This window comes from Pleurodeles waltl, chromosome 4_1 (assembly GCF_031143425.1).
Source record: "Pleurodeles waltl isolate 20211129_DDA chromosome 4_1, aPleWal1.hap1.20221129, whole genome shotgun sequence".
In the NCBI taxonomy this organism is placed as follows: Eukaryota; Metazoa; Chordata; class Amphibia; order Caudata; family Salamandridae; genus Pleurodeles; species Pleurodeles waltl.
In genome coordinates, this window is record NC_090442.1 from 123978910 (window position 1) to 123996773 (window position 17864).

Genomic DNA, 17864 nt, shown 5'->3' on the forward strand with positions numbered 1-17864 from the left:
GCTACCTCCATCAATTTAGTATTACATTATGGCATAGACCTTGTACAAAGTTATTTTGCAGTTAATCTTATTTTGGCAAGTAACCATGATATTGATTGTATTGACTTGACATTTGTGAAGGATGCCAATTCAATCTAAGTCAAGCAGCTGCTAAAATGTGCAGATCATTAGCCCTTGGGCGGATGTCCTCAGAATGCCACCTTGTCACCAGTACCGGCCAAACAGTGGCTAGGCAAGATATGTCTTTGTCCATTTTGAGGCATAGCTGATTGTTAATCAGGCAGACCTAGGACTATGTTGCATATGTGACTGGAGTCATCATATGCCTAGTGCAGTATGAATGTATCTTCTGCCAATACCATTCTGGTGAAGCATCTTGGGACCTTTGGGATCATTGTTTTACACAATGGTTAAGCAGTCCTTCCTGTCCCCAATTGAGTTACCTTGAGTTAGCTAGTCAAGATGGAGCTAGGAGGCAAGACACATCTCAGAGTTGAGCACGATCTGTATCTTGGTCCCTCCCAAGTGAGTACACTTCAATTGAGAGTTAGCAGACAAGGGTTTGTGAACAACTGAAACACTGTTCTGGAGTTTGGAGTTCCTGAAACAATACATCCTGGGAGTTGCAGTCATGTCACTTTCCATGCTACACACACACTTGCCAAATGGTATGCTTCAATGAGTAAACTTCAATTGAGAGTTCAGAAATAGATTTCATTAAGTGAACATTGCATTTGTGGTTGGAGTTAGAGACACAGAGCGTACTGGGCTTAGCATTCCGGTCACTACCTTTACTTTCCACCACCATAGAAATGTTATCTTCCCAGATGAGTAAACTTCACTTGAGAATTAAGACCCATGGGTATTTGGGTATAAAAACACTGGGCTTGCGTTTGGAGTTGGAGAGACAGACCCTGCTAGCCTTAGCAGTCATGTCACTCCCTCTACTTCATACACTTGATAAATGTTATCCCCACAGGTGAGTACACTTCATTTGTGAGTTTAGAGAGAAGGGTATTTGGAGAACTGAACAATGGGCTGGTGTTTTGAGTTAGTAAAACAGTGCCTCTTGGCCTTAGCAGTCAAGTAACTCCCTCTACTACACACACTATGCAAATATAATCCTCCCAGGTGAGTACACTTCAATGGAGAGCTAAGATACAGGCATCTTTGGAGAAGAGAACAATGGGCTGGTGTTTGGAGTTATAGAAACAGGGCCTTCTGGGAATTGCAGTCTGGCCACTCACACTAATCCCCAATACTTGCCAAAGGGTACCCTCCAGGTGAGTAAACTTCATTTTGGATTGAGTTGCCAAACAGGGGATTTTGGATAAGAGAACTCTGGACTGGTGTTTGGAGTTAAAGAAACAGGTCTTTCTGGGAGTTGCTGTCAGGTCACTCTCACTACTCTCCAATAATTGCCAAATGGTATTTCTCTAGGTGAGTAAACTTCCTTTGGGAGTGAGTTGTGAAACAGGGGTCTTTGGACAAGAGAACACTATGCTGATATTTGGAGTTATAGAAATAGAGCCTCCTGCCCTTAGCAGTCATGCCAGTCCCCCTATTACACACACTATACAAATGTTATCCTCTCAGCTGAGAAAAACTTATATTGAGGGTTGTCAAACATGGGTTCTTCGATGAATGAACATTGTTCTGGTATTTTGAGTTGATGAAGCAGTGCCTCCTGTAAATTGCAGTCAGGTTATTCACAACCTTTTCCAATGTAGAAAAACAGGACCTGCTGGGGGTTGGGGTCATTGTCCCCCAGGTGAGAACATTTCATGTGTGAGCTATCAAACAGGAGGCTTTAGAGAAGAGGACACTGGATTTGTCAATCCCTGTACTACACACACTATACAAATGTTCCTCCCAGGTGGGTACACTTCGATTGAGAGTTACCACACTATGGGGGTCATTCTGACCATGGCGGTAATTACCGCCATGGCGGAGGTCGGCGGTAGCACCGCCAACAGGCTGGCGGTGCACCGCGGGGTATTCTGACCGCGGCGGTTCAGCCGCGGCCAGAAACGGAAAGTCGGCGGTGTACCGCCGACTTTCCGCTGCCCGTCTGAATCCTCCATGGGGATTCTGACACCCCCTACCGCCATCCTGTTCATGGCGGCTCTCCCGCCATGAACAGGATGGCGGTAGGGGGTGCCGAGGGGCCCCTGGGGGCCCCTGCCGTGCCCATGCCAATGGCATGGGCACGGCAGGGGCCCCCGTAAGAGGGCCCCAAAAAGTATTTCAGTGTCTGCCCAGCAGACACTGAAATACGCGACGGGTGCAACTGCACCCGTCGCACCTTCCCACTCCGCCGGCTCAATTCTGAGCCGGCATCCTAGTGGCAAGGTTGATTTGCCCTGGGCTGGCGGGCGGTCTTTTGGCGGCCGCCCGCCAGCACAGGGCAAATGTCAGAATCACCGCCGCGGTCTTTCGACCGCGGTGCTGTGTTCTGACGGCGGTACCTTGGCGGACGGCCTCCGCCGTCCGCCAATGTCAGAATGACCCCCTATGTTATTTGGGCAAGAGAACACTGGGCTAGTGGTTGGTTTTACAGACACAAGGCCTTCCTGGCCTAGTAGTCATGTCACTCCCTCTACTTCCCACATTTGACAAATGGTATCCTCCCAGCTGACTAAACTTAAATTGTGAGTTGCCAGACAGTGGTCCTTAGACAAGTGACCACTGTTCTGGTGTTTGGAGTTGCTGAAACAGTGCCTCCTGTGAGTTGCAGTCAGGTCACTCTCTCTAGTAGACACACTTGACCAATGTTCTCCCACCATGTGAGTACACTTGAATTGAGAGTTCACTAAGAGATGGATTGTAGCATTTGTCAACGGTGTCAGTGTTTGTAGTTACAGGAATAGTACCTACTGGGAGTTGTAGTGATGTCAGTGCCTGTACTACACACACTTGACACTTGAAACCCCTCGGTGTGTACCCTTAAATTGATAGGTACCAACCAGAGGTATTAGGAGAAGTGACCACTGATATGGTGTTTGGAGCTACAGAATAGTGCCTGCTGGGAGTTGTAGTCATGTCAGTCCCTTCCTGCACACAATATACAAATATCATCTCCGCAAGTGAGTACACTTCAAATGTGAGTTGCCAAATAGATGTCTTTCGACTTGAGGACACTGGACTGGTGAGTGTAGTGACAGTAAAAGCGGCAAACGGTGAGCATTCATTACATGGCATTTTGGTGACATTTTTAGCGTTGTGACGTACCAGACTCACACCCTCAGGATTCTAAATGACCAAGACCTTCTCCCAAGGGAAAGAGATCTAACGGGGCACTGAGAGGGTCAACGCCAGTCTTCTTGGCCTGCAGCTGGTCCCTGATAACCAGGTAATGGACCTTTCCCGAGAGGTCGTTCCACCGCTTCCTAATGTCCTCCCTAGTGTGAGGGCAGTGCCTACAGCATTTACTCTGTCAACGATCATGTCCCACATTTCCATTTTCCTACTGAGAGGAGTGTGCTAGACTTGTGAATAAAATAATTGTGGCTCTACTCTTATGATTTGACCCACCAGGACTCTTAACTCATCTTCTGAGAAACTGGGATTTTTTAAACATGCCAAGGTGGAAAAAAAGGTGACAGTGACTCACTAAAGAGGGGAAGTGCCAAAGGGTGTGACTGAACAAAAGTGTGTGCAGGGTGTTGCATTGGATGGTGAAAAAACAGTGGTGCCTAGTATCTGTACTGTGTGGAAAATAATTTACTCTAGCTTCTGTGTGTTGCTGTGTATATGCAAAGGATTGTGATGTGTGAAAGGGTGTGTTTTATTGTGTCCTTTGCAGGTTTGTCCAGTGTGGCAATATGTGTCAGCTGTGTTCTTTTCAAATTCACCGAATGTATGGTTGTGTATTACTTTGTAGACCGCAGACCGCTGTGGTTTGGAACGCCATTGGCTGGCCACCATGCGGGTCTGCCATGGCGACTGTGTGTTTGTAATGCGGTCGGTGGTTGGTCGTGATGCTGGCGGTGCTGGAAGTCGGACTCCATATTTCTAGGCCTCCACGCCACTGTTAGTCTGCCTTTTTTGGTTGGCGGTCAGTGGCCCTGCGTGTGTGACTCATATTAGGGCGGTCTTTTCAAGACCACCAACATGGCGGTCTGGTGGCCAACCACGAAACTCGTAATGAGGCCCTATGTCACAGTGCATTATTTTCTAATATTGCTATGTACGAGTATGTTCTTTGAGAAGACGGTGCCAATGCTTGTTTTTTCATGTTTCCGAAATTGTTGAAATTGCATGTTTCAGCATTCCATGACCGTGTACATTTTCCTTTATTGTAACACTATTTGTTTTCATTTTATTTTTTCATTTTCCTTACAGCTTGTTGCAGTTACATCAGGTATAGTGCAAGGTTGCATTTTTATCATGTATTGTCCCCGCTCACCAATTTATGTTTTGGGAATTGTTGAAATTGCATGTCTCAGCATTCCTTGAGCGTACACAGTTGCCTGTAATACTATTTGTTCCAAGTTCTCATTTTTACTTATCACGGTTGCACTCGGCACAGTGCCAGACTGTACTTCAAGCATTGATTTGTGACACATAGTTAGCAGTGCTTAATCTGTTCCCACATTTAATTGCAGCAGCCGCATGTTTAAGAGTAGGGCTTTGGGCACCAGCACGTTTTTATTTACAAATTAAGCACTGGTAGATAGTAATGTCTTTACTCATTTCTCCTAATGTATTTCTAATTATAGTGATCCTTTGTTTTTTTCTAATGTGTACGTTTCACTGAGGTTGGTTTAGACTCCTGTGACCAGTGAACCAGGCTACAGCCCAAAGGCGTTGGGTGGAAGCCTATGAATAAACATGTTTTCTGGCAAGAACTAAGGAGTGATCTGAACGCACCTGTTTGTGGTTTGTGATATTGGGGCCTGACGAAGCTCTGCTCAGATGTCCGCATTTGGGCTACCAAACTCTTGTTGCGGTGTGAATTTAAGTTTTAGGTAGGTAAGTGGTTAGGTAATTCTTGAGAAGTATATACATTTTTTATCGTCTGGTGAGAGAAACCAGCAGGGCTTCCTGATCTGGCAGGGTTTTTTAATTTTTCAGATAATTTGATCTTTAAATAAGGGTGCCTTTATATTGTTGATTTAATTGTTTGTCTGCTTTAATTGGTTAAAGTTGTTTATACTTTTATTTTATTGGTAGGTTTAGTTTTAGTTAGAATTTTTTTATCAGTTATGTCTTTCTATGGTAAACCCTAATTTATGTTCCTATTTTTTATCTGAGAGCACGTAGGTGCATGATTTACTATCTCTCCTCTGATGGATCTTTTTAAGTGGATTGGGACGCTGAGGGAGAGTGACAAGGGTCTTGTGAACAAAGGCATATGCTGCTGTTCCAAAGCAATTCCACGGGCTTGTTGGGATGGGGCATTTTGGTGGACCTGATCTGAAACTGTAGGGCCCACTCTCACAAGAATACTTGCACTGTGTTAGGATGAGTTAGCTCTGAAAATACTCCGATTGTTAATATAAAAATAGAATTATTGATTTTTAGTAAATGATTCACTTTAAAAATGATTTTTCGGCGACTAGATAGATTTTCAGCGTGCCCTGCTTGAAAACTTCAGGTTCCAGAAATGTTTCCTGGTCCAAAGGAAACACGCTGAGCTTTACACCAGCTGCAATCACCAATGAGGCAATTATTCATGAAAGATACACTATATATGAATATATACAACATAATATATACATGATATAACATAATATCTAACATAAATTGTATGTGGTAGTTTTACCTTTTTAAAAATTATTCATTGTTTATTTTAAGTTTGCACCTTAAACATTATGGCATATTTTCTGCCTGTTTTTGACACTTTACTCCTTACTTTTTGTCTTAACAACAACTTTGTAAACGTATTTTAACTGCTTTGTTCTTCACGTTGTTGTTGACAAATTGCTTGTTGCTCAGGAACCAAATGCATTTCTCTTGATAACTGTTGATACCTGGGTCACATAAACTCACAGAAACCATGTCAACCTTTTATGAATCATCCCCTTAAAGCTCAGTCACAGCTTCTATCATTACTCTGGCATTTCTCCCCCATTTCTAATTCTTATGAGCTATGCCATCATCAATGCCATGTCAATAGTGCTATGCAAATTCAGATTTCACTACGATAATCATTTTAAGTGCTGGCAAGGTGAATGTAAAGCAAACATAAAAGGTGAATGTAAAGCAAATGACTTCAGTCATTACAAAATAACATTTTATTGTGACCCAGCATGTGATTTGTATATAGTAGTCCATTTGAAGTATTCATACCAAACGTGGTGATAGTAACAACACACTTCTATGACATGCTTACTGCAAGAACAATGTCTGTAAAGCTGAAGAGTATGGAATTGTTTAGTAGCGTGAAGTTTTAAATAGCTTGCTACATTCGTGAAGAAAATATCTTCCTGGACAGTATTTGGGCAAGTGCTCCTTTTACCTCCTTGTTCCTCAGACTGTAGATTAATGGATTCAGTACTGGAGAAACAACTCCATATATCACCGATACCACCTTGTCCTTGTCACCCTCAAGATTTAGAGCTGGGCGTCCATATGTGTAGATAATGCCTCCATAGAATAAGGCAACAACTAAGAGGTGGGAAGTGCATGTGTGAAAGGCCTTGCTTTTGTTGGCAGCTGAGCGGCTCTTCACAATGGAGGAGAGGATGTACATGTAGGACATGAAAGTGAGGAGAAAGCAAAACATGCCAAGAAATATATCTGCCAAAAGAATTGCAATGTCATTAATATATGTGTCAGAGGATGAAACCTTGAGGACTGGTGGGATTTCACAGAAGAATTGGTCCAATGCAATCCTGCCATAGAAGGTCAGCCTTCTGAACAGGCTGGTTTGGGTAGTTGAGTTCACAAAGCCACAAAACCACATGGTGACTGCAGTAGTAAAACAGAAATGCATACTCATGATACTAGTATAGCGAAGCGGAAGACAGATGGCTACATACCTATCAAAGGCCATAAGTGCCAGAATGAGAAGCTGAATGCTGAGTATAGATGACAGAAGAAAGAGTTGGGTAATGCATCCAGAGAAGGAGATGGACTTTGTTTCTGACAGCATGATCTCAAGCATTTTGGGGATGGTGGAGGAGGTGCAGCAGATGTCCAAGACTGCAAGGTTCGCCAGAAAAAAGTACATTGGTGTATGCAGACGAACATCTGCAGCTATGACAGTGAAAATCAAAAGGTTGCCTATGAGGGCCATTAGGTAGAGTAGCAGGAACAAGGTGAACAGTGTAGACTGCAGCTGTGGATAAGCTAAGAAGCCAAGCATAATAAACTCAGTAGTATGAGTATGATTTAGCCCTTCTCCTGAATTGTGATGCATCGTCTGCAGCCTGAAATTAATACCATGAGATTTACAGTAACATTGACATTGAAAATATAATCAGCTTTATGAGTGGCCATGATCAGTATTGCATTGTGTTGTATAGAAATGACTTTTTCTTCACTTCTACAGCCTTCATTGTATGGCAGCAAAATATTTGTGTCAGATTATTGTTTTACATAAATGTGGCGTTCTGTTCACAAAAATCAGCATTGATTGGAATTAATAATAGAAACTTTACACTCAAAGGGTATTTTTTGAGTTAACGATATTATGACATAATATTTGAGATGATATTTCTGTATAGGACAATATTGCATACAGCACTTTAAACAAGATCGCTGTTTATATCATTCTTACATCATCTCTGACTAAAATCCGTGTCTTTAAATAGCGGAATCAATGGTATGCCTTTTCAAATGGGAGCATATTGTCCTTCTCATTTTAACACTGAGCTGGAGTTGATCTCTTTTCGTGTTCGCACAGCCAAGTATAACCAGATCTATCCAGGATAGCCAACAACGAATCTGCAGCAATGCGCACAAATCATGCATAACTAGCATTTTTGCACTTTATTCCTCAAAATATTACATCTAGCCGCAAAATGATGTTCTGTTAAGAGAGACAACCCCAGCACAAACACTATGGCCCATATTTAAGAAAAAGTGGCGTATCAGCTATGATGCACCACTTTTTCTGCGCTCCCCACCAGCACCATATTATAAATATGACACAACCTCATGGTCGCGTCATATTTATAATATGGTGCACCATGGCGGTTGTTAGTACAATAGTGTCAACATTTTGTATGCTATTGTGGTGCCAGCGTCAAAAGTGTTGCCCTAGCGTAGCAAAGTGCAAGGAGGCCCATAGGTTTCCATGGGTATGTCATTTTAACGGCTGCTTTGAGCAGGTGTTAAGAATGATGCCAAAAATGGCACAGTGAAATCTGTTAAATGTCACTGCGCCATTGTTGTGGGTCTCCTACTGCTGCAACGCCACCCTTGCATACATTATTCCTGGTGCAGGCATAATGCGGCACAAGGGTTTAAAAAGTGGTGCAATGCATTCATTGCACCACTTTGTAAATATGGTGCTTTGAAACAGCCACTTTAGTGCCACTGTAGCATCAAAAACATGACGCTATGGTGGCACTAAGGTGGCACAAGGGGCTCTCAATTACGCCTCTACATGCGCTACCATAAGTGTCTGAAATTTGCACGTGATCGGAAATGAAGGTTCAATATGGTATTTTAGACACAGATGCAAGTAGTTGGTGCAAAACCACTCCAAGAAGTGACATTTCCTCCAGGTATCAATTATATTTGTCTAAACTATTTAGTTCTATTGTATAAATAATGGAAAATACACTCTGCGAATTGTGTTCGCCTCCATTTTGTGCCCATTATTACTTACAAACCTTTTACGTGGATGGTGAAAACACAAATGTGTGCAACTTGCGATCATGCCTTAATGTGAGTTGGTGTTAAAAAGTGCAAATGCAATGTTCACCCATTGTTGTCTTAACTCATGAGTGTAATGACCCCTTGTTTATACTGAGACGGGATTCATTTGAAATACGATTATTTTATATTAGTGATACCAAGAAGACAGGCCAACATGAATAAGTTAATTTACTGTATAAAGTCTTTCTGCACTGGTCTACAGGCATGTGTTCTGGTTCTATGGGACCAGAATAAAAATGGAATGAGTGAATCCTGTTCTCAAAAAACATTTTTTCACAAACTGTTTTTCACAAATTCTCTTCTCATCCATGAGAAGTGTTCAATTTCGTTTTTTCATCACCTTCATATAGATCAGGAATACATGCCATTATTGCTTTCTCTCTTTGTCTTATGCCTTTTTTATATTCCTTTCCCTACACCCTTCTAACCTCCTCCTTATTTTTTTTATTGCTTCCCTGGCTGTGCATAGGGAGCCGGGAATATCTGAAGTGCTCTATATTCCTTTTCTATGATCCTATGCACCTTCTGGAAGCCCCTGTATTTTTCAAATTATGATGTGCCCTTTTGGGGAGACTCCTCAATAACGCCTCATTCCCCTTATTCGTCTTTCCAGGCTTCTTCTTTGTGTGCCTGCTCCTTATTTCCAGTCAGTTTCCTCCGTTGACCATCATTCTTTAAAACAATAGTTTAGCTGCAGTCACTTCTCTTCCAAAGGGTGACTGTGCCCCTGTTGCCATGTGTCTATTCTTACTAACTTCTTTATCTTTTTATCCACGGAATGGTTCAGAATGCACCATCTTGTATTATTTGATGTGATCTGCTTTTCTCAGCAGTACATCTGCACTGAAGCAGGCTAACACTCTATTAGCTTAGTTTGATCTAAGTTAGAAATGTACTCTGTATGTTAAGCTATCTCACAGGGACTGTAGCACTTATTGTGCCATCCTAAGAATGACACAGTAAAATACATCACCCAGCCTACCACTGAGGCCTGGAAGAGCAGTTGTAAAAGGCTAACGCAACGTTGTCATTTAAATCAATGGCAACGTCCACACCTCCTTTTTTAATGAATATATGTCACCACTATGGTAGATCTAAGGCATTGTGCTGTATAGGATTAAGTAGGACTTGTATTCTCATATGTTCTACTTAGTAAAACTTGTTGTTTTTACTATGCAGAAGCTGGTAGCCCCATTCGCCGATCCAGGATTACATGCTGAAACTCAGCTGTGCTAACTTTTGAATGGGACTTTTAATGTTGGTACTTCAAGGTACAAAGCAAATTGTTGCATTAAACTGAACTTGATGCCCAAGGCAAATGAAACATAACTTTTGAGTATATGCAACTTTTAGAAAGTTGCAGCTCTGTTGCCCACGTTTTCTGGTGGCTGTCATAGATGCTGGCTACAAGACAACCTTCTGCCCAGCTGGGGGGTGGGAAGTGTGTATGACTCCCAGGAACTAGAACACTGGTGGCCTGCCATTGAAAGATGTGTTACTTGTCCCTGGCAAGAAGCCACAACATGTGTGAGCCCAAAAGGTGGCATTCAAAGGGAATGCAGTCTTTGAAGGCCAATGAGCGACCACAGTCAAGAGGGGTTACTCTTTGATAGCTATTTGCCATAAATTGCAGAAAGTCTTCATCCTTGTGGGAGGGATCCTAGTAGCCCATTGGCAAGGCTCTGTAGCATCCCCAGAGTGCTCCTTCTGGGCCTAAAAATGGCATACTTGGCATGCAGACCTCATATCACATCTGGACTGGAGTTAGGACTGAAGAAAGTCTGCCATGCTGTGCCCTGGACTCAGCAGAAAAGGATACACCAAAGACTGGACTACACCTACTGCTCTTTTAACTATCAAAGAGAGGACTGTGCCTTGGTGCCTGGCTGATGTAAAATGTTTTCCTGAGCATCAGACAGAAGAGGTGAACTCCAAGAGTCAGTTGTCTGACTTCCTGTTACAGATCCAGGGCCAAAAAAGGTGAAGATACCTGGCTTGGTTAGTCCGAAGAAACAACAGCTTTATTGCCAATGACCGCAGATGTGCAGCCCGGGAAACTGAGTCCAAATGCTCAAAAGCTGCAGCCAAAATGTAGGACCTGGCAGAGTTGGTGGGGTGCAGTTTAGTCACACAAGACAAACACTAGCCTTCAACAAAAGGAATTGCTGATTTTGCTATGACCAGAAATCAGTAGTCCAGTGGCAAATGGACGTTTGCTGGAACCACCAAGTCTTCGAGGCACATCGACCACTGTGGCCAGGACATGGACTGAGGAATAGCCCCTAGAAACCCCTCTGGTGACATTCATAGCATCCTCTTACGGCAATTTAAAGATCAGGTATCCTATGTATCAGGACAAGTCCAATGAATCTACAGTGGTAAGCACATTGAACTTGAAAATGGACTTGAGACTGATTTGGTGACAAGGTAATTGTTCTAAAAATACTTACTGATCCATTGACCTCCTCCCTGTTGGATTGGTCATCCAAGTGGACCAGAGTAGCTTAACACAACTTTGCAAACATTTTACAAATGTTCCACTAAGCATGACATTTGCTAATGCTTATTCAAGATTTCAGTGAAAAGCAGTGATTTCTATTTTACTGGAAAACCTGTATCTCCAGAGCACTCTGGTGGATTTTGTTCAGTTTGGTGTCTCAAAATTCATTTGACCTGTTTCAGGTCCTGAGCTCGCCCCCCACGACTGCAGCACCAACCTGCTGCCTCCTGCCTGTGTCCCCCGTCCACGCTGCCGTTTGCGTGTTCGAGGCCCTCCTCCACCCGCAGGCATCCTCCTGTGCCTCATCTCTGGTGGCTAGTGGGCTCACTTGACCCGTGTGCCGCTTCCGCCGTCCTGTAAGTTGTTTTTTCGCTTTTTCTGTGCCTCGCCGCCGGCGCTTCTGCCTCCATTGTGCCCCCCTGATTGCTGTCTCCCCGATCGTGTATTGTGCCATTATTGTATTTCTGATTGTGTGGTTTTCTTATTGTGACTGCCTTTAATTTTGCTAGTTTTCTGTGTTTTTGCCCCTTGTGCGCTCCCCGATCCCTGCCGCTGCCTCCCTGCGGCCCCGCCCCCCTCGCGCCCCCATTTGCCGCTCCCTCCCGCCTCCCAGCTGCTCCTCCCTCCCCCCTCCCTTCTTAATGGCTGGCGCTGCGCGTCCGCGCCGCTGGCGCGCCAGAGGCAAGCCCGCCTGCACCCGTCCGCGCCTGGACCGCGCCCAGCGCCACCCCCCCTGGTCCTCGCACCCCCCGCGTCCGCTACTCAGACAACGAACTCCGCGCTTTCAACACCGGCTCCTCCACGGAGTGCTTCCTGGCGTCCCCGAAGCACACTAAAGGACCTTTTTCCTGCCGCTCCTGCAACTTCTCCTGCATCAGAACGACAAAACCAACAATAGAATCACTCAACCCCAACCACCTGAACTGCATCCTCATCAACACCCGCTCCACACGAAAACACGCCATCGAGCTCTGGGATTTGCTCGACTCCACTGCACCCGACGTGGCCTTCCTGACCGAAACCTGGTGGAATGACTCCTCGGCTCCGGACATCGCCATCGCCATACCGGACGGCTACAAAATCACCAGAAGAGACCGAACCAACGGAATCGGCGGCGGAATAGCCATCGCTCACAAAGCTACCCTCAAAATCCACACCCACACTGACGACACCCTCAAGACAGCCGAACACCTCCACTTCCAGATCCACACAGACCCCAACACGACCCTCAGAGGAACCCTCATATACCGCCCTCCAGGACCAAGAGCCCCCTTCAGCGACACCATCGCCGACCTCGCAAGCACCCACGCCCTCGCTTCCCCGGATTACATCCTCCTGGGAGACCTAAACTACCATATGGAAAATAACAACGACGTCAACACCGCAGCACTGACCTCCAACCTCCTCAACCTCACACTCCGCCAGCTGGTCAACACTCCCACCCACATCGCTGGACACACCCTCGACCCCCTCTTCACCTCAAGCAACCACATCTCTTTCAGCCACACCTCCGAACTCCACTGGACCGACCATCACTGCGCCCATTTCTCCTATAAGAAAATTACCGAGCAGCACCGCATCCATCTACCCCCTACCGCCGCTGGGGCAAAGTCACCCAAGACCAACTGACCAGCACCCTCGTTAAAAACCCTCCACCCGACGCGACCGACCCGAGCACAGCCGCCATCAACCTCCATCAATGGATCCTCGACTGCGCCAACACCTTAGCCCCACTCAAGAAGCCCACCGCCAACCAAGGAAAGAAAAAAACAGCCTGGTTCACAGATGAACTGACCACCTCCAAAAGCCGTTGTCAGAAGCTCAAAAAGAAATGGATCCTAGAACGCACGCCCGACAACCTCGCCTCCCTCAAAGACGCAAACCGTGAACACCACCAACGGATCCGCGTCGCCAAGTGCGCCCACTTCACCGAACGCATCAACAACAACGCCCACGACTGCAAAGAACTCTTCGGCATCGTGAAAAAACTCTCAAATCCAAAAGCCAACGCCAACGACATCCCGCCCTCCCAGAAACTCTGCGACGACCTCTCCACCTTCTTCCACCAGAAAATCACTACCATCCACAACAGCTTCAACACCGGCCCACCGCCAGATCCCCCCCCGACGTCTCCAACCGCGACTGCCGCCTCACCGCCTGGACCCACGTGGACGACGCAGAAACCATGGCAACCATGAACACCATCCACTCAGGCTCCCCCACGGACCCATGCCCTCATCATGTTTTCAACACAGCCAACGCCACCATCGCCCCCAAACTCCGCAAGATCATCAACCTCTCCTTCACTTCCGCCACCTTCCCGGACAGCTGGAAACACGCTGAAATCCAACCCCTCCTCAAGAAACCCAAGGCCGACCCCAACGATCTCAAAAACTTCCGCCCGATCTCTCTCCTCCCTTTTCCAGCAAAAGTCATCGAGAAGATCGTCAACACACAACTCACCCACTTCCTCGAAGACAACTCCATCCTGGACCCCTCACAATCCGGATTCAGACGAAACCACAGCACGGAGACTGCTCTCCTCGCCGCCACAGATGACATCAGACATCAAATGGACAACGGTGAAACCTCGGCCCTCATCCTCCTCGACCTATCAGCCGCTTTTGACACAGTCTGCCACCGCACCCTACTGACCCGCCTCCAGGAAGCCGGCATCCAAGACAAAGCCCTCCACTGGATCTCATCCTTTCTCTCCGACAGAACTCAGAGAGTCCGACTCTCCCCCTTTCGCTCCAAAGCCACCAACCTCATCTGCGGCGTACCCCAAGGATCCTCCCTCAGCCCTACTTTGTTCAACGTCTACATGGCCCCCCTCGCAAAACTGGCCCGCCAGCATCACCTCAGCATCATCTCCTACGCCGACGACACCCAGCTCGTCCTCTCCCTGACCAAAGACCCACTCACCGCCAAAACAAACCTCCACGAAGGACTAAAATCCATCGCCGAATGGATGAACAACAGTCGCCTGAAACTCAACTCCGACAAGACGGAAATCCTCATCCTCGGGCGCTCTCCCTCGGCCTGGAATGACTCATGGTGGCCCGCCGACCTCAGACCCCCACCCACCCCTGCCAGCCACGCAAGAAACCTCGGCTTCATCCTGGACTCTGCACTCACCATATCCAAACAGGTCAGCACCGTCTCCTCCTCCTGTTTCAACACCCTCCGCATGCTCCGCAGAATCTTCAAGTGGATTCCAACAGAGACCAGAAAGATGGTGACCCAAGCCCTCGTCAGCAGCAGACTTGACTGCGGCAACGCACTCTACACAGGCATCCCAACCAAAGACATCAAACGACTCCAGCGTATCCAAAATGCCTCCGCCTGACTGATCCTCGACATACCCCGCCGATGTCACATCTCCCCTCACCTGAGGGAACTCCACTGGTTCCCGGTGGAGAAGAGGATCACCTTTAAACTCCTCACCCACGCTCACAAGGCACTTCACAACGCCGGACCCTCCTACCTCAACTCCAGACTCAATTTCTACGCTCCCACACGTCAACTTCGATCCGCCAACCTGGCCCTCACCGTCGTCCCCCGAATCCAGCGCAAGACCTGCGGCGGCAGATCCTTCTCCTTCCTCGCCGCCAAGTCCTGGAACTCTCTCCCCACATCTCTACGCCAGACCCAGGACCTCCTCGCCTTCAGGAGACTCCTCAAAACCTGGCTCTTCGACCGCTAACTGCAGCACACCTCCACCCCCCACCTTCCCCCCAGCGCCTCGAAACCCTGACGGGTACATAGCGCGCTTTATAAATATCGTGATTGATTGATTGATTGATTCCAATAAGATATATAGTTATAAATTGGTGTCAGATTTTGTTCATGCTGTGTGACTTTCCTATTTCATTGTTTTGGTTCCTTCTAAATCCTTTAAACTTGTTTCTTTGTTTAAGCCCAACCGCTCAAAGGCTCAGCTACCTAGAGATTAGCCAAATGTTTTACAAATGAGCCTGACTGAACCAAAGATGGCATCTAGAGCATAATACCCAGTGAGGTCTAACACCCAAACCATATAAAACATCACTTTCCTCACAGACGAGTAAACAATAATTGCTATCAGTACAGAGGCACATTAACTTAGTAACTGGTTTCTGTAATGGAAAATGATTAGGTCTTCTGGTCACATGAGGGGAACCTATAGACAGCACCTAGGCTTTCTGTCTTTTTTGGTTATTGTGAGCTGCAGACTGTCAGCTGGTAGGAAACACCACCTGCAGTGATCGTCACAAACATTTTGTGAAAAAAATCATCATTTAAAATGTGGGTTTCCTAACCAATGCAGAGATAAAGATAGCTAGAAAGAGACAGTGTTGCAAAAGGGATAAAACCACCAGTGTCCCTAGAAAATATTCAAACTGGAACACAACTTGAACATTCTGATTGAAACAGGAACGTAAGTCAATAACCAGGGGAAAACCCAGCACTGAATGTCCTGAACACCACACCATGCCTCCCCTCCAAAATGGGACAATAAGTCTATCCAAAATGGAGAGAAAAAGCTCCTTGCTTTATCAAAATGTACCTTCTTAACTGGGTACAGCATCCAAATTTAACAAAGACATAAACAGACATAAGGCGGTCGAAGTGGCATGCAAACATGAGAGGATTCTAATTGTATGTGTTATTTTATCTGATATATTGAACTTCTTTGTTAGTAATTTCTATAACCCTGTGAGTGAGCTTGGCTGCCAGACTGATGTTTTATTGTCTGCACTGAGAACCCTAAGGATCAGGTCGGACAACATAGCTAATACATTTCTTGTAATAGCAGGTGGAGATTTTCAATGGGTCTTATTCCACCCTACAATATGAATTCGCCGTAGGTGAAAGGGGGGGGGGTTAAAAACTTCTGGAGGCCATTTTAAATTTTGAATTGTGTAACGTCATTGAATAAGTTGAGGTTTTATTTAGGCAGGCACCCAATTTTGTAGGACGGCATTGGGAAACCATTACATCTTTGTTACTGGGCTACTGAGTGACTGTATTTCTATTGGGGGGTGGGGCATGAGCACAATGGCCATAACCCAATAGAAGTATCACTTGAGGTGGCCTGGTATGGACGCCCCCACATATCTTTAGGGCTGACTGATTTGGCTGTGAAAGACAGTGGGCTCAGGGTCTCATTTCCCAACTGTGTTAACCACTTGTGAGGTCCAATCAAGAATTTATTTTTGAGTGTTTATTGGGAGATAACCCATTCCCATATGAGTACTTAGGGCCAGATTTATACTTTTTAGTGCTTCATTTGCATCATTTTTTGATGCGAAATCGGCACAAACGTCCAAAATTCAATGATATTTTGTAAGTTTGCGCCGCTTTTGCACCAAAAAATGGCGCAAATGCGTTGCTAAAAAAGTATAAATCAGGCCCTTAGTAGCTATAGGAAAGCTGAATAACTCTCCCAGGGACCTAATTAATGAGGCCTGTAAGGCCTTACCCAAAATGGTTTGACAACTCATTCAGAGCTGCACATAAGAGGTTGCTCTTGGCCCTTGATTGCAGTGTGCAGGGTAAGGCAAAGGTGGTAACTGCTTGATGTGAGTACAAGCAATTCATTAAAAATAGAAAATCACAGATTAAGATGTAAATGTAGGAAAATGTGTTTAGGGCTTGTGTAAAGAAGGATACTAAGACATTTTGGAACATTATAAATAAAGGTAACTTGAGTAATGCAACCACAAAAGGGTTAGGCTCAAATATTACCCCACAATGTTGCCTTGTACACTTCCGGTGGATTTATTCTTATAGAGATAGCTTGGAGAATGAGGAAACGGGTGCAGCTGTCTATTTTCCCCTGCAAATTCAATTTCACCCTGAGGTGTGGAATTATAATACCTACCATAAAGGGCCCGCCTATGGACTTGTACAAAGAAAATGTTACCCTGTGGTAGGCCCCACTTTTTTGTTTACAGTGAATTGGTCTTGGGCTTTGTGGAGGATCGAATTAAGCTTTCCCCACTCCTCCTTTGGATCACGGTATGGGGGAACGAGCACACTCAATTTATATAGGGAGATTTTCTCATACTGTTTGGCATGTGGTATGGGGCATAAAATCCTGTGGTTAAGGTATATTAGGAGCACTACAGAAAGATTAGGGAGACTGGAGTTGTTCTTATCTCTGCACAGTAAAAGAGAAAATGGCCCGGTTGAGAAGGAGTTTTTGAGACTCACATCTGTTGCAAGGGAGGCAAAGGAATTAGAAAAAAAAACTATGAGAGTCTCATTATGTTCAAAACATGCTAGGGCAATGAACAGTACCTTACATTTGGGAAAGAACACATTTGTCTTGGTTTCGGCCAAGTTCAATCAGATGCAACCACCGTTTTCCTTTGTGCCAATTTCACAATAAGCACATCCTTATCTTCCCCTGTGGTGATATCGCACCTCAGACACTTATGCACTTTACCCTATTTTGTAAGTTTTATGAGCCTTTTAGACGTAGTTACCTATTTAAAGAGCCAAGGGTTTTTGGCAATTTAGGTCTGCATTTTATTATCTTTGTATG

At 45.4% G+C, this 17864-nt stretch overlaps 1 protein-coding gene across 1 annotated transcript; it reads right to left on the minus strand.

Annotated features, from left to right (window-relative positions):
• Positions 1 to 6406: 6406 nt before the first annotated feature.
• Positions 6407 to 7366, minus strand: LOC138287114 (olfactory receptor 13G1-like). The gene has a single exon (XM_069227476.1). The coding sequence runs from the start codon at positions 7364 to 7366 to the stop codon at positions 6407 to 6409; it is 960 nt and encodes a 319-aa protein (XP_069083577.1).
• Between the last annotated feature and the right edge of the window lie 10498 nt (positions 7367 to 17864).